Consider the following 19,430-nt stretch of genomic DNA (forward strand, 5'->3'; position numbering starts at 1 on the left):
AAAGGATTTGCTGTTTAAAAAGGTCTAGAGGTAGACATTTAATTATTATTATTTTTCAGAATTAATGAAATAAATCAAATATTCGATTGATAAAAAAAAACTCGAGGATATGTGTTTTTTTAAACAAGATGGACCACCTTTACAATACAAATTTAAGACATTCATTCAATGTTCTGAAAATTGACAGCAGTATTACATATAGTTAGAGTTGCCGAAATGTGGCAATACGAAGAAGCAGTAGTAGCTTAAAATGGGCACCGTACTCCCAACATCTACCTAAGTGAAACAGGGTTTATTCGTTCGTTTTTAAGGTAGTGAATAGGTAACATTAATTTACTGCTGTATTACTGTAAAATAAATTAATTGCTGCATATACTTTTTACTGCTGCAAATTGCAGAAGTAAAAGACATCGTATATGTAAATTGCAAAGTGACACTGAATTATAATCTTACTTTTGGATATTATGTTCTACAATTCCATCCTGTCTTTAGCAGAGAATTTAATTTCACGACGTTTGTCGGTTAAAAGCGAAAGATGAAACAAAAACAATACTTGTTTATACTGCAATTTAGTTCATCTACCACAGACATCCGGTAATAAAATGGAAAAACGATAAATTAAAAAAAAATATTTGATGCAAGCTGAAAAACTAAACTTATTTTAGACAGATTTAAAATAAATAAATTTGCGCATAAATTAAATTATTTAATAAAAAAATTAATTAACATTTTATTTTTTATTTAAATTTACATTGTTTCTATACTATCTTCAAAGATTACTGTCAGTGTCGGTCAGAAGGGTGGGCTGTACGTACAGGAGTCTGTATGCATATGTTGGTAGATATATGTTTTATTTCGAATAATTCAGGTTTAATTTTTATAAATATGACTTTTATCATTTATTTTTAAATATTATTATTTGTAAAGAAAAAATGTAAAAATATATTGCGTTTTATTGCGAACATTTGAGAAGCCGTGCGTGTCACCGGACATACCTGATGTCATCGGGCTGAGTAAAAAATGCGTTTGTGTGCGTGCATAAACAATGACAAAAAGGCATAGCATGGTCTCGTTCTACGCCCGATTAAAAATATTTCAGTTTTCCACAGATAAGATATTAGCTACTGTGTAAAATATTTATATTTAATATTCGTTATTACGAGTGCTCGTTACATTGAATACTATGACATTTCATTGACCGTTAACAATACGCTTATGGCCAAATTTCTCATTCATGGCTGGGGCCCGTGTGTGACAGTCGATTGTTGGTTGTTTTCTGTTATAATACGGTATGTAAAGTTGCTTATTAAATCACATTCAAACACGTTTAATCATGATTTAAGTAAGAAAATTGTTCTCAATATTTTATTCAGACCGATTTATTATATAATCTTTTAAAACATATGATTGTAAAATTGACGAAATCGGCTGAAGATTTAATTAATTTTAATTATCCTGCGATGAAAAGCATGTAATTGAATTCCATGTAAACAAGAACAATACACACATTTCACTTCGCAAATGACCTTCGTCTATGATACGATGCAATATGTTCAAATCGACTAAATTGTGGTTATATGCATGTGACATAACTATTTTATTTCATTTCTTTAAGTTATACAGAAGTTAACTGTATGCATGATCTTACAATGTTAATAAATTTTACAAACTGTTAAATATTGTAATTAGTAATTTAAAGTTAATTATTTCACTCGCTTAATTCAACTTTCACTTTTACAATAATGTAATTCGTTGGAAAGACATTAAGAGAATGTGCTGATTGGTTTATATACATTTTTATTTTTTCTTTTAATCAATATTATTAAATACTTATCTAAGTTAAAAAGTTAAAACAACTTGATAGATAATCATTTTATCTGATATGTGTACATATTAGGTATATTTTTTATATTGTTTGGTTAATTCTCAGCATATATGTTTTTTATTTATGCTATTAAAAATATGTATTGTTAACAATGCTGTTGTTTAGAATTCTTTAATGGATGTTGTTCCTCAGAAGTCGCATTAAACCGATTGTGTTGGGAACTATTGATTGTTCAGGTTGCTCTTATTTTCTTGGAATTTTTATGTACTAATTCCTTAAATCTTAAGGTGTGTTTATGGTTTGTGATTATATATAAATTTGACTAGAATATAACATACACAATCGTGATAGTAACGACCTTGATATTGCTTTTTAAAAATCTGTCCTATAAATCGTATAAATTGTCTTAATAAATTGTTGTTGACGTGTTTTATTTATGTATTTCGATATATGTTAATATATGAATACATAAAATATAATTTAAGGTTTTCACTAAATTTAATATCCAAGGACGTTTATAACATTTTCATTGACAATTTAAAATCATGCACATTTTTTCGTTATTTGTGCCATTCACAAAGATCTTGTTTTTTGCTTTAGTAAGTTATATCGCTGGCGCATTGTCTAATTTTCCTTTTAACAAAGCCGCTGAAACGCCGTTTATTTTCATATTCATTACACAAAGAATACATTAGTTTTTATGATTATTTAACGAATTTTGTATAAGCTAGGCACGATTATGGATAGTTGATACATATTGTTAAAACTATCGTTAGCTTTCTCACTGCATTATTGAAATTTATATGTTTTCAGCTTAAGACTTTTTTAATGTAGCTTTTTATCCGTTACACATATGTTCAAACAAAGATGATTCATTTTTATTCATAATTTCACTATATACCATAGCTGTGCAACAGACGCATTCGTTCTGGGTTGCATAAATCTGATAGTAATAAAATTAAAACGCTAGACATTTGTCCTTCATTATTTTTGTACAGGCCGCGAAAACGCCGTTTTATCTAGACTTGTATTAAACAAAAAAAATGTATGATTCTTTAAACAAAACTTATACAAGTTAAATACAAGGCAAAAAATATGGATGGGTGCTTTTTTCATGCTTACTATTCTGACCAACGATCACTCGCTGCCGCTCGTTCGAATCTAACTTGTTTAAATTGAAAACTGTATTTAAGTAGCCAAACGTTGTTTAGCTACATAAATACGTTTTAAAAATTAAACAGGTTAGGTGGGAACGAGCGGCAGCGAATCAGTATTACTCAGAACAGTGATAATATTTTTTTTTAGAATAAATTTGACTCCCGATAACAGGAAAGTACCAAAATAAATAATCAGTATTTTAATAAAATGATCAGTAATAGAAACAAAATGATTAAAATTTACTATAAAATGATCGAAAATTACAATAAATTGTTGGTTTGTAAATTATTGACAGTTACGAAAGTTTAACATTTGCTGTTCAAACCCAAACCTAACCTAAACGATACGTAAGTTCGAAACATTTTGGCCCTAACAATAACTGACCACGTGGCAACTGATCAATGGATGCTGATAATTTGTTATGTCTACTAATAATGAAGTTATATATACGAACCATTTAATCAAAAAATTATCATTTACTGACGATTTATTTTATTTTTCTGATCGTTTACTTTATTTAACTGATCATTAATGGAATTATTTACTTATCAAATAATCAGTTGCCAATGTCAAACTAATTATTAATCTATTTTTTAATTTGTTCTGAATTGTCATTGTTTTTTTTCGTTGTTTTGTTTTGTCTTAGCTTTGATTCGACATGTTCTGTTTCGTCCGGTTACTGATCGATCTACCCAGTGTGTTAAAATAGAGCTTCTTAAACTTTTATATTTTATTTATTGTATATTTTATTTTATTTAAATATAACATTTAAATATACAAATGTTAAAATATCTCAAAACTACATTTATTTCAGTTAATATGTTTTTGCATTGAAGGCTTTATTTGTTCGTTTAGAATGAAAGAAGAATTTAGTGAATCCTGAAAATAATTGATATTTTTTACGCCTCAGATCTCAAAAGTAACAATCATCGAACTATAGTTAAATAAGGTTGTCGAACTTGACAAAAAATATATTGCGGAATGGTATAAAAAATATATAAACCGGTCTTAAAATACATTATATGGTGTTCGAATGTACTATATAGCGGTGTATATACGTAATTATATACATGCAAGATTAGTTCTATAAACATCCTATAACATAATATTTTGTTTTATTTTGACGTTAGAAATTTTTTGCCGCATATCATTGTGAAATTGTTATTCAGTTATGGTCTCATTTGAGCCTGCATTTAAGCAATGCTGATTATTTTTTAAAAGTTCTTTAAATCTACGACTGTCTTTCGTTTCCTCTATGCCCAATGCCAAAATACTTGTCTTGAGCTGTGCGTAATACGCAAGATTCTCATAAAATACAATAGTCCATGTGTTATCAGTGTAGTGAGTAGTTATCTTAACCTGCTTATTATATTACTTTATTTTTATAACTCATTGTGTTATCTTATACATTCTTTGACCAGTTCATATATATTAGTGTGCATTCAGTAACTCAGTATTGGCATTGCGAAACTATTTGTATTTTTTTTATTATTAACAAAGTATAATTAGTATAATATCTTAAACGCTTACACGTGCAGGAATTACAGTAACAATAATAGTCAAAATGACAGATCAATAAATTAATCTACATAATAAAAAAACTCGTAAGAAAAAAGTAGAAGAGAAAGGCTCAGAATTTATGAACCTTGACGCTATCTTAAGGAAATGGCAGCTTAGGAATAAAAATATTGATAGCAATTACGCGCATTTATATTATAGATATGATAATGTTCAAATTTACAACAACACTTCTCGACAAACGGTATGTTTACATAGTTAAAAAAACACTACTGATATGCTCAAAGTAAACATGTTCGCAAAATTCAGGTAATTTTGTGCATCAAAACTACGATGAACAATACACACCATTGCGAATAATGAAATGATACAGTGAGTTTAGAGTTCAAATTACATATGACTAACAACTATAACTGCAATAACAATAATATCATAAAACTGTTTATCGTTATAATTCCATTAATGTTATATTTAAGTTGATTATGTATCTCTATTATTTGATGTAATTACAACTAAATTATAATTCTTGAATGTGCTGTTTAATAATGCGATAGATGAAAATGTAAATAAAATTTAAAATAAAAATCCATTTTGTTTGACAAAATTGTAAACTATATTTTTTTGCATATGTTGCCCAACAATTCTTGATCTGTACAATCAAAAGTTAATAAAGCATCATTTTATCCAAAACTTCTAAATCAGATACTGCGTAATATTTTGATCATTTGTAGGAAATTAACGGGCACTTAACCTTAAGGGTCAAATATCTAACTCATACGGGATCTGATTTACTTAATTAAATAATCTATCAACATGCATTATCTTATCTAATGGTGGAGTTATTTTGAGACTTTTTGCAGCATTATTTTGAAGATGCGATATTTTTAAAGCTTATGTACTATCTGATTGGTGGAAATTAGTCATAAATTTATTTAATTCTGTTTGATTGCAATTATTTTTATATTGTTTTTACTAATTTAACTCAGTTTATCACTTTTCCTCGCTTGTCATATCTTTGGAAAGTCTTATGTACATATAAATATTGTGTTCGTCTGGCTCGTTAAATACTATTTGACATTTAATGATAAAAAGTAGATATCGCTGCTCGTTTTTCTGTCGATTGGTTGGATTTTAGATACTCTAAGCTACTGACTAATTTTATTATTGATAATAACTTAACACAACAAAAGCTATACAGAGCATGGAAGAATACGAATTAGTTTATTTTCAGATTGTACCTAATTAACTTTTTAGTTATGCTATCGACTTTTGCATATAAAAATATCGCAATTGAAGCTATTAATCACCTGAATAATACAAAGTTTTTTCGAAAATGCGATAAAAATAAAATAAATAGAATACATTCACCAGTTGAAATATTAACCCTTTAAACGCCAGCGAATTTTTAATTAGTCACTTGTTATTTCTCTTCTCAGGTGCTATTTAACAATAGTGAATATTCTCGATTAGTTTATAATCGTAGTTATATATTTTAATTCTTGCAATTTTTTTATTTAATTATTTATAAAAGTATTACTATTCCATTTTTTTTTATATTAAATGTTTGATTTGTATTAATTTAGCATATTTTAAACGATCTTATTTGTATGCGCTGACTCTTATGAAAAAATATAGTATAGTTACTTTTAAGATTTTAATTATTTTACGTTATATTTGAATCACCTTCAAACTGCTGTTTAATCATATGATCTTAAATTTAGAAGAATACAAGGGTAATTGAGATTAATAAATAATATAAAACATATTGTTTAAAACATAATCGATATTTTTCATATAAAAAAATGGACGTGGTTAAGTTTTTAAATAGTTTTAGATAATTTTTCCTGATAATAAAATATACTAATGTTCATTTATTTTTAATTGTAATACAAAGTTCTTATAAATTAAAAAAATATAATGGTCTTACAATTTATGCAATAATGATGTATAGTATCGAAGATCGAGTTGAACTTTTGGAGATTGTTGGACTTAATAGGACATCAAAGTGAAAGCGGCTGCTTTTCTCGGGCTTAAGCGTCGTCTCGGTCGATTTGGCGTAGCTCCACTTAGCTCAAAGGACTACTCTGAAGAGGATAATAAATATATAAATTGTCGTTATTTTTTAATCTCAACAGTGGCTAGACCATTTTAACTAACAACTTAGGTGTTTTATGTATCTAACCATATTATCTTTATTTGTATTCAATTAATTAACAACCGCAATTACTCGACTTCTAATTAGCTGCTTATCGCAGTTTTGTAGCGGAAGAGAAAAAATGCCAAATTCGTGTTTTTCTATTATCTCTTTATTTTTTTAAAAATTAGAGTACCTATTTACATTATTGCCATATTATTACTAAACTCACGTTTTCTATTTTACATGATCCATTTTTATCGACCTTAACAATTTTTAACGTATTACCTACGTGATATTGCGGTTGTCAATTGTTTTCCGTTCTGCGGTTACGGTTAAATTTAACGAAGTTTTCTTAATCACGTAAATCGTAAAATATAACTATTATACGCCCGGTAACATGTCACCGATTCGATTCAACAGTAGAGTTTTTTCAAAGATAATCTCTAATCACTGAACGCTGATAAGGCTTGTTTACCGATTATGGCGGATTCGAGTTAAGAGGCATGTAATTGAAGTTTAAAAACTAATTTTTATTAGAAGTTTTTCGATTAGTAGCTGAATCACTACTCACTGATTATTTATGTGCTGTTATATAATATAACATAATACAGTGTATAAAGAATAAAAAAATCAGCTAAAATTGCATCCGTAACTTTATATAACTCATATACTTAGATCTAAAACGTATTCCATTTATATTAAACTATTGCTACAAGATATACCATATATTTATTAGGAATTTTTATTATTTTTACACTACTTAGAATGATATCATAACTGTAGAGAATCAAAATAGAAAGAGCTAATTAAACAACGATGCTTTACTAACAAATCATAGAGGGGTTTTAAAGGCATCAAATTAGGTGAAAATAGTCAGAATTTAAATTTACTTTCTTACTGAAGGTATTCAGAGCAACGAACGAAACGGGAATAACGACAGAGCGGCTGCGTGAAAGCACGCTTGGCTTGTTGTGTTGCCATCTGACAATGTTGTGAGCCCAACCAAACAAGTTGACTTTTAAACACCTTCATAATCACGATGTATTATTATGCTGACCATCTATCAACATAAAACTAACATTGAGATTAAAATACAGATCATATAATATAAACACTACCTATTCTTTATAAATACTGACCAATGAACTGTAATAAATACTGACTAAAAAAAAATGATTCTGACCATATACTAAAATAATTATTACCGTTTAATATAAATTCTGACTATCTAAAATTTATTCTGACCACTTTATGTAAATTCTGACCTGAAAAATTCGAACCGTTTTTAAATCGTCAAGACCTAACGTAAACAATGATCTATATCTATGCAGACCTTCGAAAACTATAAACATTAATCACCGTAATCAAAACCTAAAGATTTATTGATAAGCACTATATATTGTACAACATACACTATTTCGCTCAACTATAATTCTTCGTTTTCGTGTTTTTTTGTCGTCATTGGGAAATGACCACAATGGTTTCACTTATAAATGGAAGTACGGGAGTAAACAATACGGCCTAATTGTTCCAATTAAACGTTTTTACATTTGTCAAAGCTTATATTTTTAACATATTCAAGGGTTAATACTTGCTTACTTGAGGGAATATCAAGATAGGATCAGAGAGAGAGCGCCACAGGGTTCACTTCTACACATACTCACGCATTTCGAAAGGCACCAACAGCAGCTCTCCATAGACTTTTATAACATATCACCGCAAGGACTACTCTACGTCGAACTCATTTTGATTAACTTGGACTTTTCTGCATTCGACATCGTCGCCCGATACTGAGACCTTAATAACATCTGTATATTGCTATAAATAATGACTTGTCATATTGCTATAAATAATGAACAGATCTTCTGGCGTCTAAATGGCTGAATAAGTCATACCAACCGGCATCGAAACTCGAAACAAAACTAAAAGCAGTTGGAAAACATAACGAGAAATAATTGTTCCTCCAGACAAGTTAAATTGGTAGTACATATACAGGAAAGACATAATAATCGATTACTACCTGTCCTAATAACTAGGCCAGGGGATTTCAACTTCAACACGAAAAAACTGTATACTCCACATTGATAAATTAGCTCAACTTATTAATTATATCAGTAGTGTTAATGTCTGCAGAAGGGTCAGAGGGGCTGGGATAAAATTAAGTGTAACTTAGAAAAAAATGCCAGTTCAAAAAAAAAGATGTGCTGAAAATAAACCCCAAAAAAACTATGGAATTTTCTCTGCGTGGTCTATTTTATAATACTTTATTATTATTTTAAACAACTAAGTTTTTAATCAAAATTAAAAATGAAAATCATACTTCGGTGGAGTTTAAAACCTGATTCATGTGCTTGAGAAAAACTAAAAAAAATTCTCGCTGTGCAGCCTCGTTTATCATTGCAATTCCTTTATAATCTAAATGAATTGCAATGTAGTTATTAACAATAACTATGTTGTAGCGTGACACGCATTAGCCCAATAAGTTATAGCGGGATAAACAAGTAAATAATGGGACATCTATACGTTAATTTTATTATTATTATTTATAAACCACCTAAACACTTATTTTATTATTCATAAACGACACTATGAACGAACTAGCTCGATTTAATTTTAATTTTTCATTATGATATTTATCCGTGAAATTAGGAAAATAGATGAAAACTTAATCTGTGATAATCGATCGAAATTGTAATTATATAATAATCACTAATTCCAACATCCCAGTTACGAAATAAATTTAAAAACGCTAGGGTTGAAAATATTTGGGATTCGAACCCAGGTCTTTCGGGTATCACATATATTCTGCTAGCTATTATATATGCTGTGACATGTAATGAAATAGGCTCGTATTTTAATACGGTTGTGGTCAGAATTTATATTACATGGGTCAGAATTTATATTAAATGGCTTGAATTTAAATTGGACTGTTCAGAATTTATATTAAATGGCAAATGGTTTGAATATTTTTTTTCAATTGACAGTTGAAGTGTTATCGTATAGTGTTGTTATTGCTGTAACGCTGAAAATTAGCACAACTGGCCGATCTGTCATTCGCATGTCGGTAGTTCATTATCATTATCAAGGTGTTTTAGGGAACTTGTTTGGTTGGCTCGCAACATTATCAAATGTCGACAACAAGCCAGGCGTGCTCTCCGCCGCCGTTCTGTCGTTATTCTCGCTTCGTTCGTGCTCTGAATACCTTTGCGTCTTACATACAATTAAATATATTCGTTGCAGACTCGTTGATAGTTATTCATGGGGTGTTCAATGTTCTGCTTACGCCTAAAAATTCGTACTGCGCAACGAAATGTGTCTCGATTTTAATCTTAAAATGTTAAGGAGTGCTAGAAATTATTATAAATTAATCTGAAATAAAATGCCTTAGAAATATTTTTTGCGTCTTTACTTTCCGGATGTCACTCGTAATTAATAAAAAATAAATTTCTCCGATTCAATAATATAAATAACTATGCTTAAATCATTTCTGAAATCCTTCACACTCGCCCTGCTCAATTGGTATGCGACCGACGAAATTGCAGAAATTCCGCAAAAGCCATTACGAATAGAGGCTTTATTGGATCATGCGCGTTCTCCATTATACTGCTGCTTGTGGCTTCGAATTATAATACGTTGATAGCAATGGTTTCGTTTTATGAAAAAAATGTAAATTAAAGATCGGTAAAAATAATAATAAAAAAACAGTTTGAGAAGTGGTGGCCTAAATAATTCCGAGCTGAATGTGAAAGTAACGTTAACTAGATCAAGCTGCTTATAGCAGAGCTCAATCTCAAATATTTGCCTTTGAATAAAATATGTTTAATATTTAATGAGTATTAAATTATTTTATAAATATTATATTTTACTATTAACACATATTTGTTTTAAATGATGTACTAAATTTTATTTAAACTAATCAATATATAATATATACAATTGTTAATATAACTGTTAGCATTTCATCGTACCCTTTCACAAACGGATACTCTTATGTCCGCAGACAGTGTTGTTTGATGTATAGGACAATTATTCAATTCCCTGCCTAATCAAAAACAATCATGGTTCGTGTCTGTTTGTTTTATCATAATGGATGTTGTGTATATGTTCATAATATGATGTGTACACACATGGCATATAGTATACTGTTTCAATATTGTGATACCTTTGCGTTGATAACTACTTTTTTATTTTAGACTATTCCAAAAATGGACCACTCTCACCACGATATGCATTCAGGACATGAAATGCATTCGCAACAAGACATGTCCGATCATAGTATGCATGAACATGGTTCTGTAGCAACGACAATAGCACAAGATATCGTAGGGAAGATAAATGGAGCATTTTCACAAGTGTGTAATTTTTTCATTTCATTTTTTCTGATCTATAAATATATATATTTATAATAAATTATTATTTTCAGATACCAGATACCGATGCAAGCGATCATGGACAACATTCTGTTCATCATGGAGAAATGATGGCTATGACGGTACAATTTTTTTTGACACGGATTGTCGCCTTTAAATATCTTACTCATATTTCAATATAGTTTTAGTGATATAATTTTTGTACATAAACCTTATTTCATAAACTCTAAAAACTGCACAGATACGCCTAAAAAATTAATATTATGACTGAAAGTCACCTGTGCATAGCCTGCTATATTTCTTTATCAGACCTTAACTTCTTTCCTTGCAATAAAACATGTGCATTCAGAATTCCACATCATTTTGATTCAATTGCAGGTTGAAGATGATTCCTGAGATATTTGCATATGTTATATTGGTAACAATGCATCAAAAATACCCCCTCGTTTCTTCAAAAGCGCATGATCTATCAATAACCAATTTAAAATTAGTAATCGAAAGATTTTTCTGCTTCAAAGCACTGTAAAAATGCATCAATACATCGAAACAGTAAAACATGCACAATGTGGTGTGCTAATCCATCTTTAGAAGTGAGGCTGTTAATAACATGGTTTCTTTCTTCAGCTGCTGTAATGGACTATGATCTCACAACTTGGCCTAATATTACACCCAGATATCTGACATGTGGCACAAATTTTATTCAATGTCCTTCCGTAAAGAAACGGGATATATGGTTTTTCGTTCAAAAGGCTGCAAGAGTCTTATTTAAGGCGAAGAAGAGCTTATTTTAAGAGCTCCATTCTGATGATGTGAAAATGCTTCAATTTGCATTTAACTCGATCGCTCTTCTGCTATCTGCTTTTATATAGAACGTAGTTAGCATATGCAACCTAGTCAAAAAAAATCTGCTATAGAATTCACACCGTTTCGAATGTTTTTAATCCACTTGTACACTTGCCGGAGTGACAGACATGCATCATCATACTAATTTTTCATTAAAAATGCAGCGGCCATTTTGAGCTACTGTAGTACCCTTGTTTCGCTTTTTAAACTATATGCAATACTGTGTGTTGTTTTTTTATCGCACATCCAAAGATTTCATTCTACTCACCCTCATACATATTTCAAATCTATATCTAAAATAAATAATATGATTCTTATTTATCAAATATTTGATTGTATAATATTGCTTTATTATCTACCAGCAACAATATTTTTGTTTTTACCTTTTTATATTTGCCTCGGAATCGATGAAGGCTAATAAAAAATGACGATATAAGTAAATAGAAATGAAGCTCACAAATGTATAAATGTCATAGAACTTATTTTCATAAAATAATATATGATTTAGTTTCACGGAGGATATAAAGAAACGGTGCTCTTCGACTGGTGGACATTCAATTCAGTTGGCGGCTTAATCGCATCAATATTTGGAATATTTGTACTCGCTATTTTATACGAAGGGTATGTATATTTCATATTCCATTACATATAGTAATTTTCAATATTGTAATGCTTATTATTTATTAGATTGAAATATTACCGAGAGCATTTATTCTGGCGTACCTATAACGCATTACATTACCAAGCAGTTCAGCCACCGGAAGTTAAAGCTTCATCGTCGGATGAACCGAGAGTAGTGCAGTGAGTAGATTTTATATTAGTTTAGTTTTGGCATTACATATATCATTGTGACGTTAAGATTTATTCAATTTTTTTCGCATTTTTTCATGCAGCATTGAGGGGATTATTCGAAAACAACCGTGAGTGTCAAAGCATATAAACATTAAAGATTAATATAATAACACTTGGTTGTGGATTTTCTTATAAATATATTAGTATGCATTTTTTGCAAATATATTATAAATTTTTGTTGATTCAATTCGGGGTATTATTGATCATTTTATGCAGATGGGTATTTCATCATCATCGTCATTCTTACAAATTATTTGCAAAAACTGCATTTAGATAATTTTATAAATGCACGTTTAAAGGAAAATCAATATCAAATTGCATCATTCATTTATTTATATATTTTTATACAATAACATTCACTAATATTTTATCTTATTTGTGATTATTTTTTTGCAGTATAATTTTATTGAAAACTCCAAAGCAAGACAGTTAGAGAAAAATTACAAGTATTTATATGTACTGTGAAGATCCCGAATTCGTAATTCAAGTTGATTTTTCACTCGAAAGCGAAATTTTTGTATTTAAAAAAGTCATAAATGGCTATGAATATAACCTATTAAACCGAGTAACTTTTTTATGCACTTTTTATTAATAAATTCACTTGAAAGTCCTAATCATAATTTTTGAAAAGATAAATGATAAGATAGAGACTCTCAAGATCTGTGCTTCAGTGATCTACAGCCGTGATGTTTATTTAGCCATTAGCCGGCATTCTTTTACTTAGATTTACTATATATAGAAAGCTAGAAATTGTTATTACTATAAAACGTTAGAATTTAATGTTTAGAGTTTCGAGCGATAACAATTCTATCATTATGATATTTTATCAAAATACGGCCTTTCGAATTTCATTGCCAATTGAACTTCACCTTTTAAGTTATTTATCTCAATTTGAGAGATTTAAATAAATATATAAATTATATACCGTTGTGTTGTGCAATTATTTCTCGAGTTTCGAGTTTTACTGTATGAACCTCTGTTTTGAATAGTGTTTTAACCCATTTAGATACAGTACGTTAAACTATTTTTCTGATTTATGTACTCAAGTTTTATAGCAATGATTAAGCTTCGCGTCAAATATAAGGAATAAACAAAACTAAAAAAAGTTCAGTGCTCTGAAATTTGTCCAAGAGTAAATACAAACACTAAACAGTGGTTCATTTTTATTTTTTTATGATGTCAGCAGAAAACTAAAATAAATATTTGTTTCATAATTATCTATTATGTTTTGGAATTAACTCATAAATAATACTTCTGGTTATGATGCTAGTTCAATATTACCAGTGGTTTTTTAAATATTTGTGTACTATTTTTCCCTTTGAATTATGGTGCACCCTATTTTCTACAGTAAGACAATTACAATACAAAATTCGTAGAAAACACACCGGATTCTAGAAATAATTTGATCACTAGGCTATAAAAAATTTCGGATTTATCTAAATGTAAATTATCAGAACAATGAAAATTTGAAAATAACGAAGTTTTCAAATATGCATTGTGGTGATAATTTACATTTAGTCGATGAAGTCATGGTGCCTTATTATGGAAGACATAGTTGCAAACAATATATTCGAGGGAAACCAATTAGATATGGATACAAACTATGGATGGGTTTGATATTATATGGTTTGAACCATACCAGGGTGCAAGTACAATCATAAATGATAGATACTCTGAATTAGATATTGGTGCCAATGTTATTCTAACCTATACTGACTAACTTTATGAACTTGGGAGAAATGGGAGAATGGGAGAAAATTACCACTTGTTCATAGACAAGTTTTTCATGGGCTTGCCTCTGGTAAATCGAGAACTATTAAAAAAATCTGGGAAATGTCCCTTACTTGACAATAAAATGGCGAAAAAGAGAGAGAGTTCTACGACTACCATGTCAGCGATGACATAATAATATGTAAGTGGCATGATAACTGTGAGGTGTCAGTTGGCTTAAATACCATTGGAGTAAAAAATCACTGTTTCACAACCTCAACTGATCCATCAATACAATCAAAATATAGGAGGTGTAGATCAATCAGACCAGAACATATCTTCGTAAAGAATTAGTATTCGTGGGAAGAAGTGGTACATGCCTCTCATTTTACACTGCATCGACATGGCAGTTCAAAATGCTTGGTTGCTTTCCAGAGATACTGGTGTGACGATGGATCTGTTGACTTTCAGGAGATGTATTGCAACAGCTATTATAGAAACAAACAAGCTTCGTAGTAAACCAGAACCAAGTAGGTTATCTTCATTGACAATTGAGGCTTGATATGATGGTAAAGATCATTTGGTTATAGAACAAAGTAACAAATAATATGTGGCCTTTGACATAAACAGTGCCCTGCCAGATGCCTAACATGCAATGTTGAATTACATGTTAACCCTTTCTGCGCCTTAAGCGTGTTAACACGCTCTATTTGTTTAGGCCGATTTTTTTTATCACAAATATGTTAATCAAAACCGATTTTTTTTATCATTACACCCAGATAGTCTAACTTGATATTTATTAAGCAATAGCAAAAAATTGGCCAGACAATCGAGAATTGAAAGGGCGATGGACTTACACGGCCATAATGAACTCACTTCCGCTAATTTGTTTCCAATTTGGAATAAACGAGTCTGATTAACACTATCTATAAAGGCTGCATAAAATCGCTACAAACTTATGCCAATGACCGGCGATTTTTACGACAATATCGTATTTTTTACTTTTTTGAAAAATCGCTATAACTTTTGAAATAATCGTTCTATAATAAATTTCTTTTTGCATTGTGCGTAAAATGAACCAATAAACATGAATTATATAAAATAATATTTTTTAATTGATTTAAAATACTTGAATCTTGGCTGATTTAAATTGTATATAGATTCTTGTTACACCAATCTCAAATAATCTTCAATGACTTTTAATTTTAAAAAGATCAATCTATAAATATTTTTGTGCATTTTTGAACTTTCTTATTTCTTGGAACATTTTTACAACAGAAACATTGCAAAACGGCTTCAATTCTGATAATTAACATTATCATGAGAAAACACTTACATTATTAATAGAATTTTTTATCTTATAAAAAAAAATAGTTTCAATAATAAATATTTAATGTCATTTAGCAAACTTATCAATTAGCATGTCTTGCTTTGGAAACTTTAGTTACTGCTTAACTTTAAACGTACTTTTTAATTTCACAGGCCTTCGATGTGTAGCAAGTTCCACATCTGGCAGACAGCTCTTCACGCCATTCAAGTGACCGTTTCCTACTTCTTGATGTTGATCTTCATGACGTACAACAGTTGGCTGTGTTTAGCGGTAGTGGCCGGCGCCGCTTGTGGAAATTTCTTATTCGGATGGAAGAAATCAGTGGTCGTGGACGTAACGGAACACTGTCACTGATTGGAAATGAAGTGCGAAAGCAAAATGAGATATTAACATGTCGTGTTAAGGCTCGAATCAAAATAAAAGTGCATTTCAATGCACTCACATTGAAATTAACACGAACAAAGAGTTTTATAGTGAATGAACAAGTATGAAATTATATGACGTGCACGGTTTTTAAGAAATTGCATGCTTTTGGAAGTAGTGGAAGTTGTTTTCTCAAAAATAAAAATAATATTCAACCATGACCGAGTGTGTTGAGAGACAAATGTTCATTTTGCGTACTCATTCCTGTATATATTTTATATACGTATTATATACTATTAACTATCATTTAGTATAATTATTAAATGTTGGCATATAGAATAGGCGTAAGAGAAAGTATTTATTATTTTAAAAAATATATGTATTAATTGTTGATCTGGTAATAAGAGTTTAATATTTGATTTTATCTTTATTTCTTATGCAGCATTATTATTTAAGTTTTATAGACTTGAAATAAAACTACTTGAATATATAGATTTTTTGTAATTTATTTTAAAATTAATTCAATAAATACACATCAATACAAATAAACGCCATAAACAGTAGTGTGACAAAACAACGTATCGTTTTGAAACATATCTGACACAAAATTATCACATTCCGAGTCCCAAAGACACCTCATTCCACTTTTGATTCCAGCTCCTCTCATTTCACCCAAATGTACCTGTACAATAACTTTATAGCTATAAAATGAAATTAACGTTAAAATATGTAATGTGTTTGTAATACCAAATAATAAATATACATATTAAATCAAACCGTTTCATATCTAAAGCCGTCACTCTCTTTCTCGTAGTATTAGCTATATCTTTAACCCATTTTTCGGCTTGAGAGCTTGCATATTGACTATCAGAAAGTATTTCTCTCATTGTTTGATCTATAACTTCCTTTACAGTCGTTGATTGAAATCTGTGAAACATAAATAAAGACATAGAAACTAGTTGTTCTATTAAAAACTCGATTGAAATAAATTAAATTTAAAAAAATGAGTTCTATAATTATAATTAATAAAAATAGTTTTATAATTAAAATGATAGTTTATACCTATCTGCTAGATTAGGTCTGATTTCATATTTTGGAGGGGCTAGTTCAGTTGAAGGTTCTTCTTGTAGTAATGTTCTCTCGGTAAGCTTTTCTTTGGAATCTTTATAAAGAAAAACGCATATACTATCTAGTTATAAGCATATATATTTATTAAATAGTTTTAATTTCACTTCTATCATCGTCTGTCACTGATAAGGTGTCAACTGAAGTACTATCTCCAGCCATTTTGTTGTTTGCATTGAAATTTGGCTGTGAAATATAAACGCGGGTGAATTACAAAAATATATTTATGAAAGTGTTATTTCAGTCATTTATTAAAATATCTAACATTAAATGTTGGATTTGTAATAAAATAATGCAGTTGTTAATGCTACTACGATACAACTCGCGGCTATTTAAATCACCTTAGCAACAGCTGTCATAAGTGTTACCAGTATGAAAAACATATATGTCAGATTTTAAATTGTACATATAGATATTTATAAAACTTATATAACATTTTATTTACTGCACCAATCGTAGTAAAATAACATAAAAATAAAGTAAAAATTATGCAATAACAATATATTTTATTAACTTAATATTAGCTACGAATTGCGTAAAGAGGTGCCTTTAATTGATTCAAATAAAGCAAATTACAGTAGCAATATTCTCGTTTGAACGGGCACCACGATGATGCACAGGCCTTACCATATCTCCAACGCTTCCAGTCTACATTTTTTTACTACGTTTTGAATTGTTTGCCCAGTAGAACGATGATATTGACGATAATCGTCTCGTTAATTTCGATACACAATTATTCAATATTTAGACCTTCGCTCATCTCACTATTATCACACTGATTGTGTTAACTGGATTAGTCTTAAAAACGATTTTAATTGACAAACTGTGTTTGTATCAAAAAAAGTTATGAATATGTATTAAAATTTTTCAATAAAGTAAATTTACTTGATGTTGACAATGAAGAAAGAACTCTTTGACAAAATATCGCATGTAAAAAAATACTGATACTATAAAAATAAACTCGTGGAATAGATCAAAAGTACCAACTAATAAAAGATGGACAGAAATATTTAATCACATTGAAAAGAAGAAAATACCAGTTAAAAAAATGGAAAAGTGGTTGTATTTGTCATATGCTTTCCAGGCACTAGTTAAAAAAAACCGCATTTTTAGAAGTGAATAAAATTTGGTCGACAAAAAAATGCAGTTGGGCTTAAAAACGTAAGCTATATTACAAGTATGTAAAGTGTATTTTATTCAATTCTTGTGAAAATTTTAGAATAATATATCAAAACATGACGATTTATTAAAAAAAGTCATAATTCAGAAAAATATTTATAAAGAAATCTGTGATTATTTGTAAATGTTTTATATGTTGATTAACGTTAGTTTAAATTTGATAGGGTTAATTTATTTTATATGTTTTATTATTCCTTTTACCTATTTGTGAAATAATTTTTTTTTATTAAAAATTGTTTAGTATATATTTCCGTTGGGCTGAAGATAATTTCCGAGAGAAGAAAGCTAACGGTTGCCAGCCCCTCATGGAAGTTTGCTGGAGGACTGCTCCCACGGCTACGTCTGATGCATCGGTGAAAAGCGCTAGTTTCGCCTTAGGGTCCGGATGGGAGAGTAACGTAGCCTCGGCGACGGCGCGTTTGCAGTTCTCGAACGCACTTTCAGCGGTCGAGTTCCATTTGATCGGCGTCTGGTCATTTTTTTTACTCCGGTCAGCAATTGGTTCAGCGGCGCTTGCGAATCAGCGGCTTGACGTATGTGTCGCCGATAAAAATTTACCACGCCTAAAAATTCCCGCAATTGCCTGATTGATCCTGTCGAAAGCGGTTTTCGCCTCCCGCATCTTCCTGGTGTCAAGGCGTCGCGGTTTAGCAGTCACCGGCGGTCCAGGTGCCGTCGTTATGTAGTGGACGGTATCGTGTTTAACGCGAGCGTTTGGCTGTCCGTCGGGTCGGGTTATTTCCGCGAACTCGGTGAGCAGCGCGTGGAACTGCGACCGGTCGGAAACAACATGGACTTCCTCCAGAGCGTTTCGTCCAATGGATCTCCCTTTCGTCGTCGAGCGAGCGGCTCCATCAGTGAGTGTCGCGCGTTTCAAATCTACGATGAGGTGGAAATGCGACAAAAAATCGGCCCCGACGATGGGCCTAGTAACGTCAGCCACAACGAACTTTCATACAAACGCTCTTCCTAACCCAAAGTCTAATTTGAAAGTTCGCTGGCCGTATGTTTTGATTTTGG

At 30.3% G+C, this 19,430-nt stretch overlaps 2 protein-coding genes across 4 annotated transcripts; one reads left to right on the forward strand and one right to left on the reverse strand.

Moving 5' to 3' along the window:
• The first annotated feature begins 1,206 nt into the window (after window positions 1-1,206).
• Ctr1A (Copper transporter 1A) lies at window positions 1,207-16,598 on the forward strand. Of its 2 annotated transcripts, XM_088184361.1 has the most exons (7): window positions 1,207-1,289; window positions 10,832-10,990; window positions 11,062-11,130; window positions 12,360-12,472; window positions 12,539-12,652; window positions 12,745-12,771; window positions 15,896-16,598. In XM_088184361.1, exons 2-7 carry the CDS (start codon window positions 10,844-10,846, stop codon window positions 16,095-16,097), a joined length of 672 nt encoding a protein of 223 aa, XP_088040487.1. In that variant the 5' UTR covers window positions 1,207-1,289; window positions 10,832-10,843; the 3' UTR covers window positions 16,098-16,598. The 2 variants fall into 2 exon arrangements, with proteins under 2 accessions (XP_088040487.1, XP_088040488.1); XM_088184362.1 differs by lacking the exon at window positions 12,745-12,771.
• Window positions 16,593-17,611, reverse strand: LOC148235736 (dynein light chain Tctex-type protein 2B-like). Of its 2 annotated transcripts, none has more exons than XM_088184364.1 (5): window positions 17,497-17,611; window positions 17,339-17,417; window positions 17,169-17,268; window positions 16,884-17,033; window positions 16,593-16,807 (listed from the first exon to the last, which is right to left on the reverse strand). In XM_088184364.1, the coding sequence occupies exons 2-5, from the start codon at window positions 17,391-17,393 to the stop codon at window positions 16,642-16,644; spliced, it is 471 nt and encodes a 156-aa protein (XP_088040490.1). In that variant the 5' UTR covers window positions 17,394-17,417; window positions 17,497-17,611; the 3' UTR covers window positions 16,593-16,641. The 2 variants fall into 2 exon arrangements, with proteins under 2 accessions (XP_088040490.1, XP_088040489.1); XM_088184363.1 differs by having other exon boundaries at window positions 17,573-17,605.
• Between the last annotated feature and the right edge of the window lie 1,819 nt (window positions 17,612-19,430).

This window comes from Plectrocnemia conspersa, unplaced genomic scaffold (genome assembly GCF_051122295.1).
Source record: "Plectrocnemia conspersa isolate PC_06_02 unplaced genomic scaffold, ASM5112229v1 ptg000004l, whole genome shotgun sequence".
NCBI classification, from domain to species: Eukaryota; Metazoa; Arthropoda; class Insecta; order Trichoptera; family Polycentropodidae; genus Plectrocnemia; species Plectrocnemia conspersa.

Excerpts from the sequence above, each read along its gene's own strand:
- LOC148235736 (XM_088184363.1), bottom strand. Across the intron at positions 17,269-17,338 it reads AGTGACAGACGATGATAGAA|ATTCCAAAGAAAAGCTTACC; the intron begins GTGAAATTAAAA and ends TTCTTTATAAAG. Across the intron at positions 16,808-16,883 it reads ACGGCTTTAGATATGAAACG|CTATAAAGTTATTGTACAGG; the intron begins GTTTGATTTAAT and ends TTCATTTTATAG.
- Ctr1A (XM_088184361.1), top strand. The coding sequence starts at position 10,844 with ATGGACCACTCTCACCACGATATGCATTCAGGACATGAAATGCATTCG. Across the intron at positions 12,653-12,744 it reads GATGAACCGAGAGTAGTGCA|CATTGAGGGGATTATTCGAA; the intron begins GTGAGTAGATTT and ends TTTTTCATGCAG. Across the intron at positions 12,772-15,895 it reads GGGATTATTCGAAAACAACC|GCCTTCGATGTGTAGCAAGT; the intron begins GTGAGTGTCAAA and ends TTAATTTCACAG.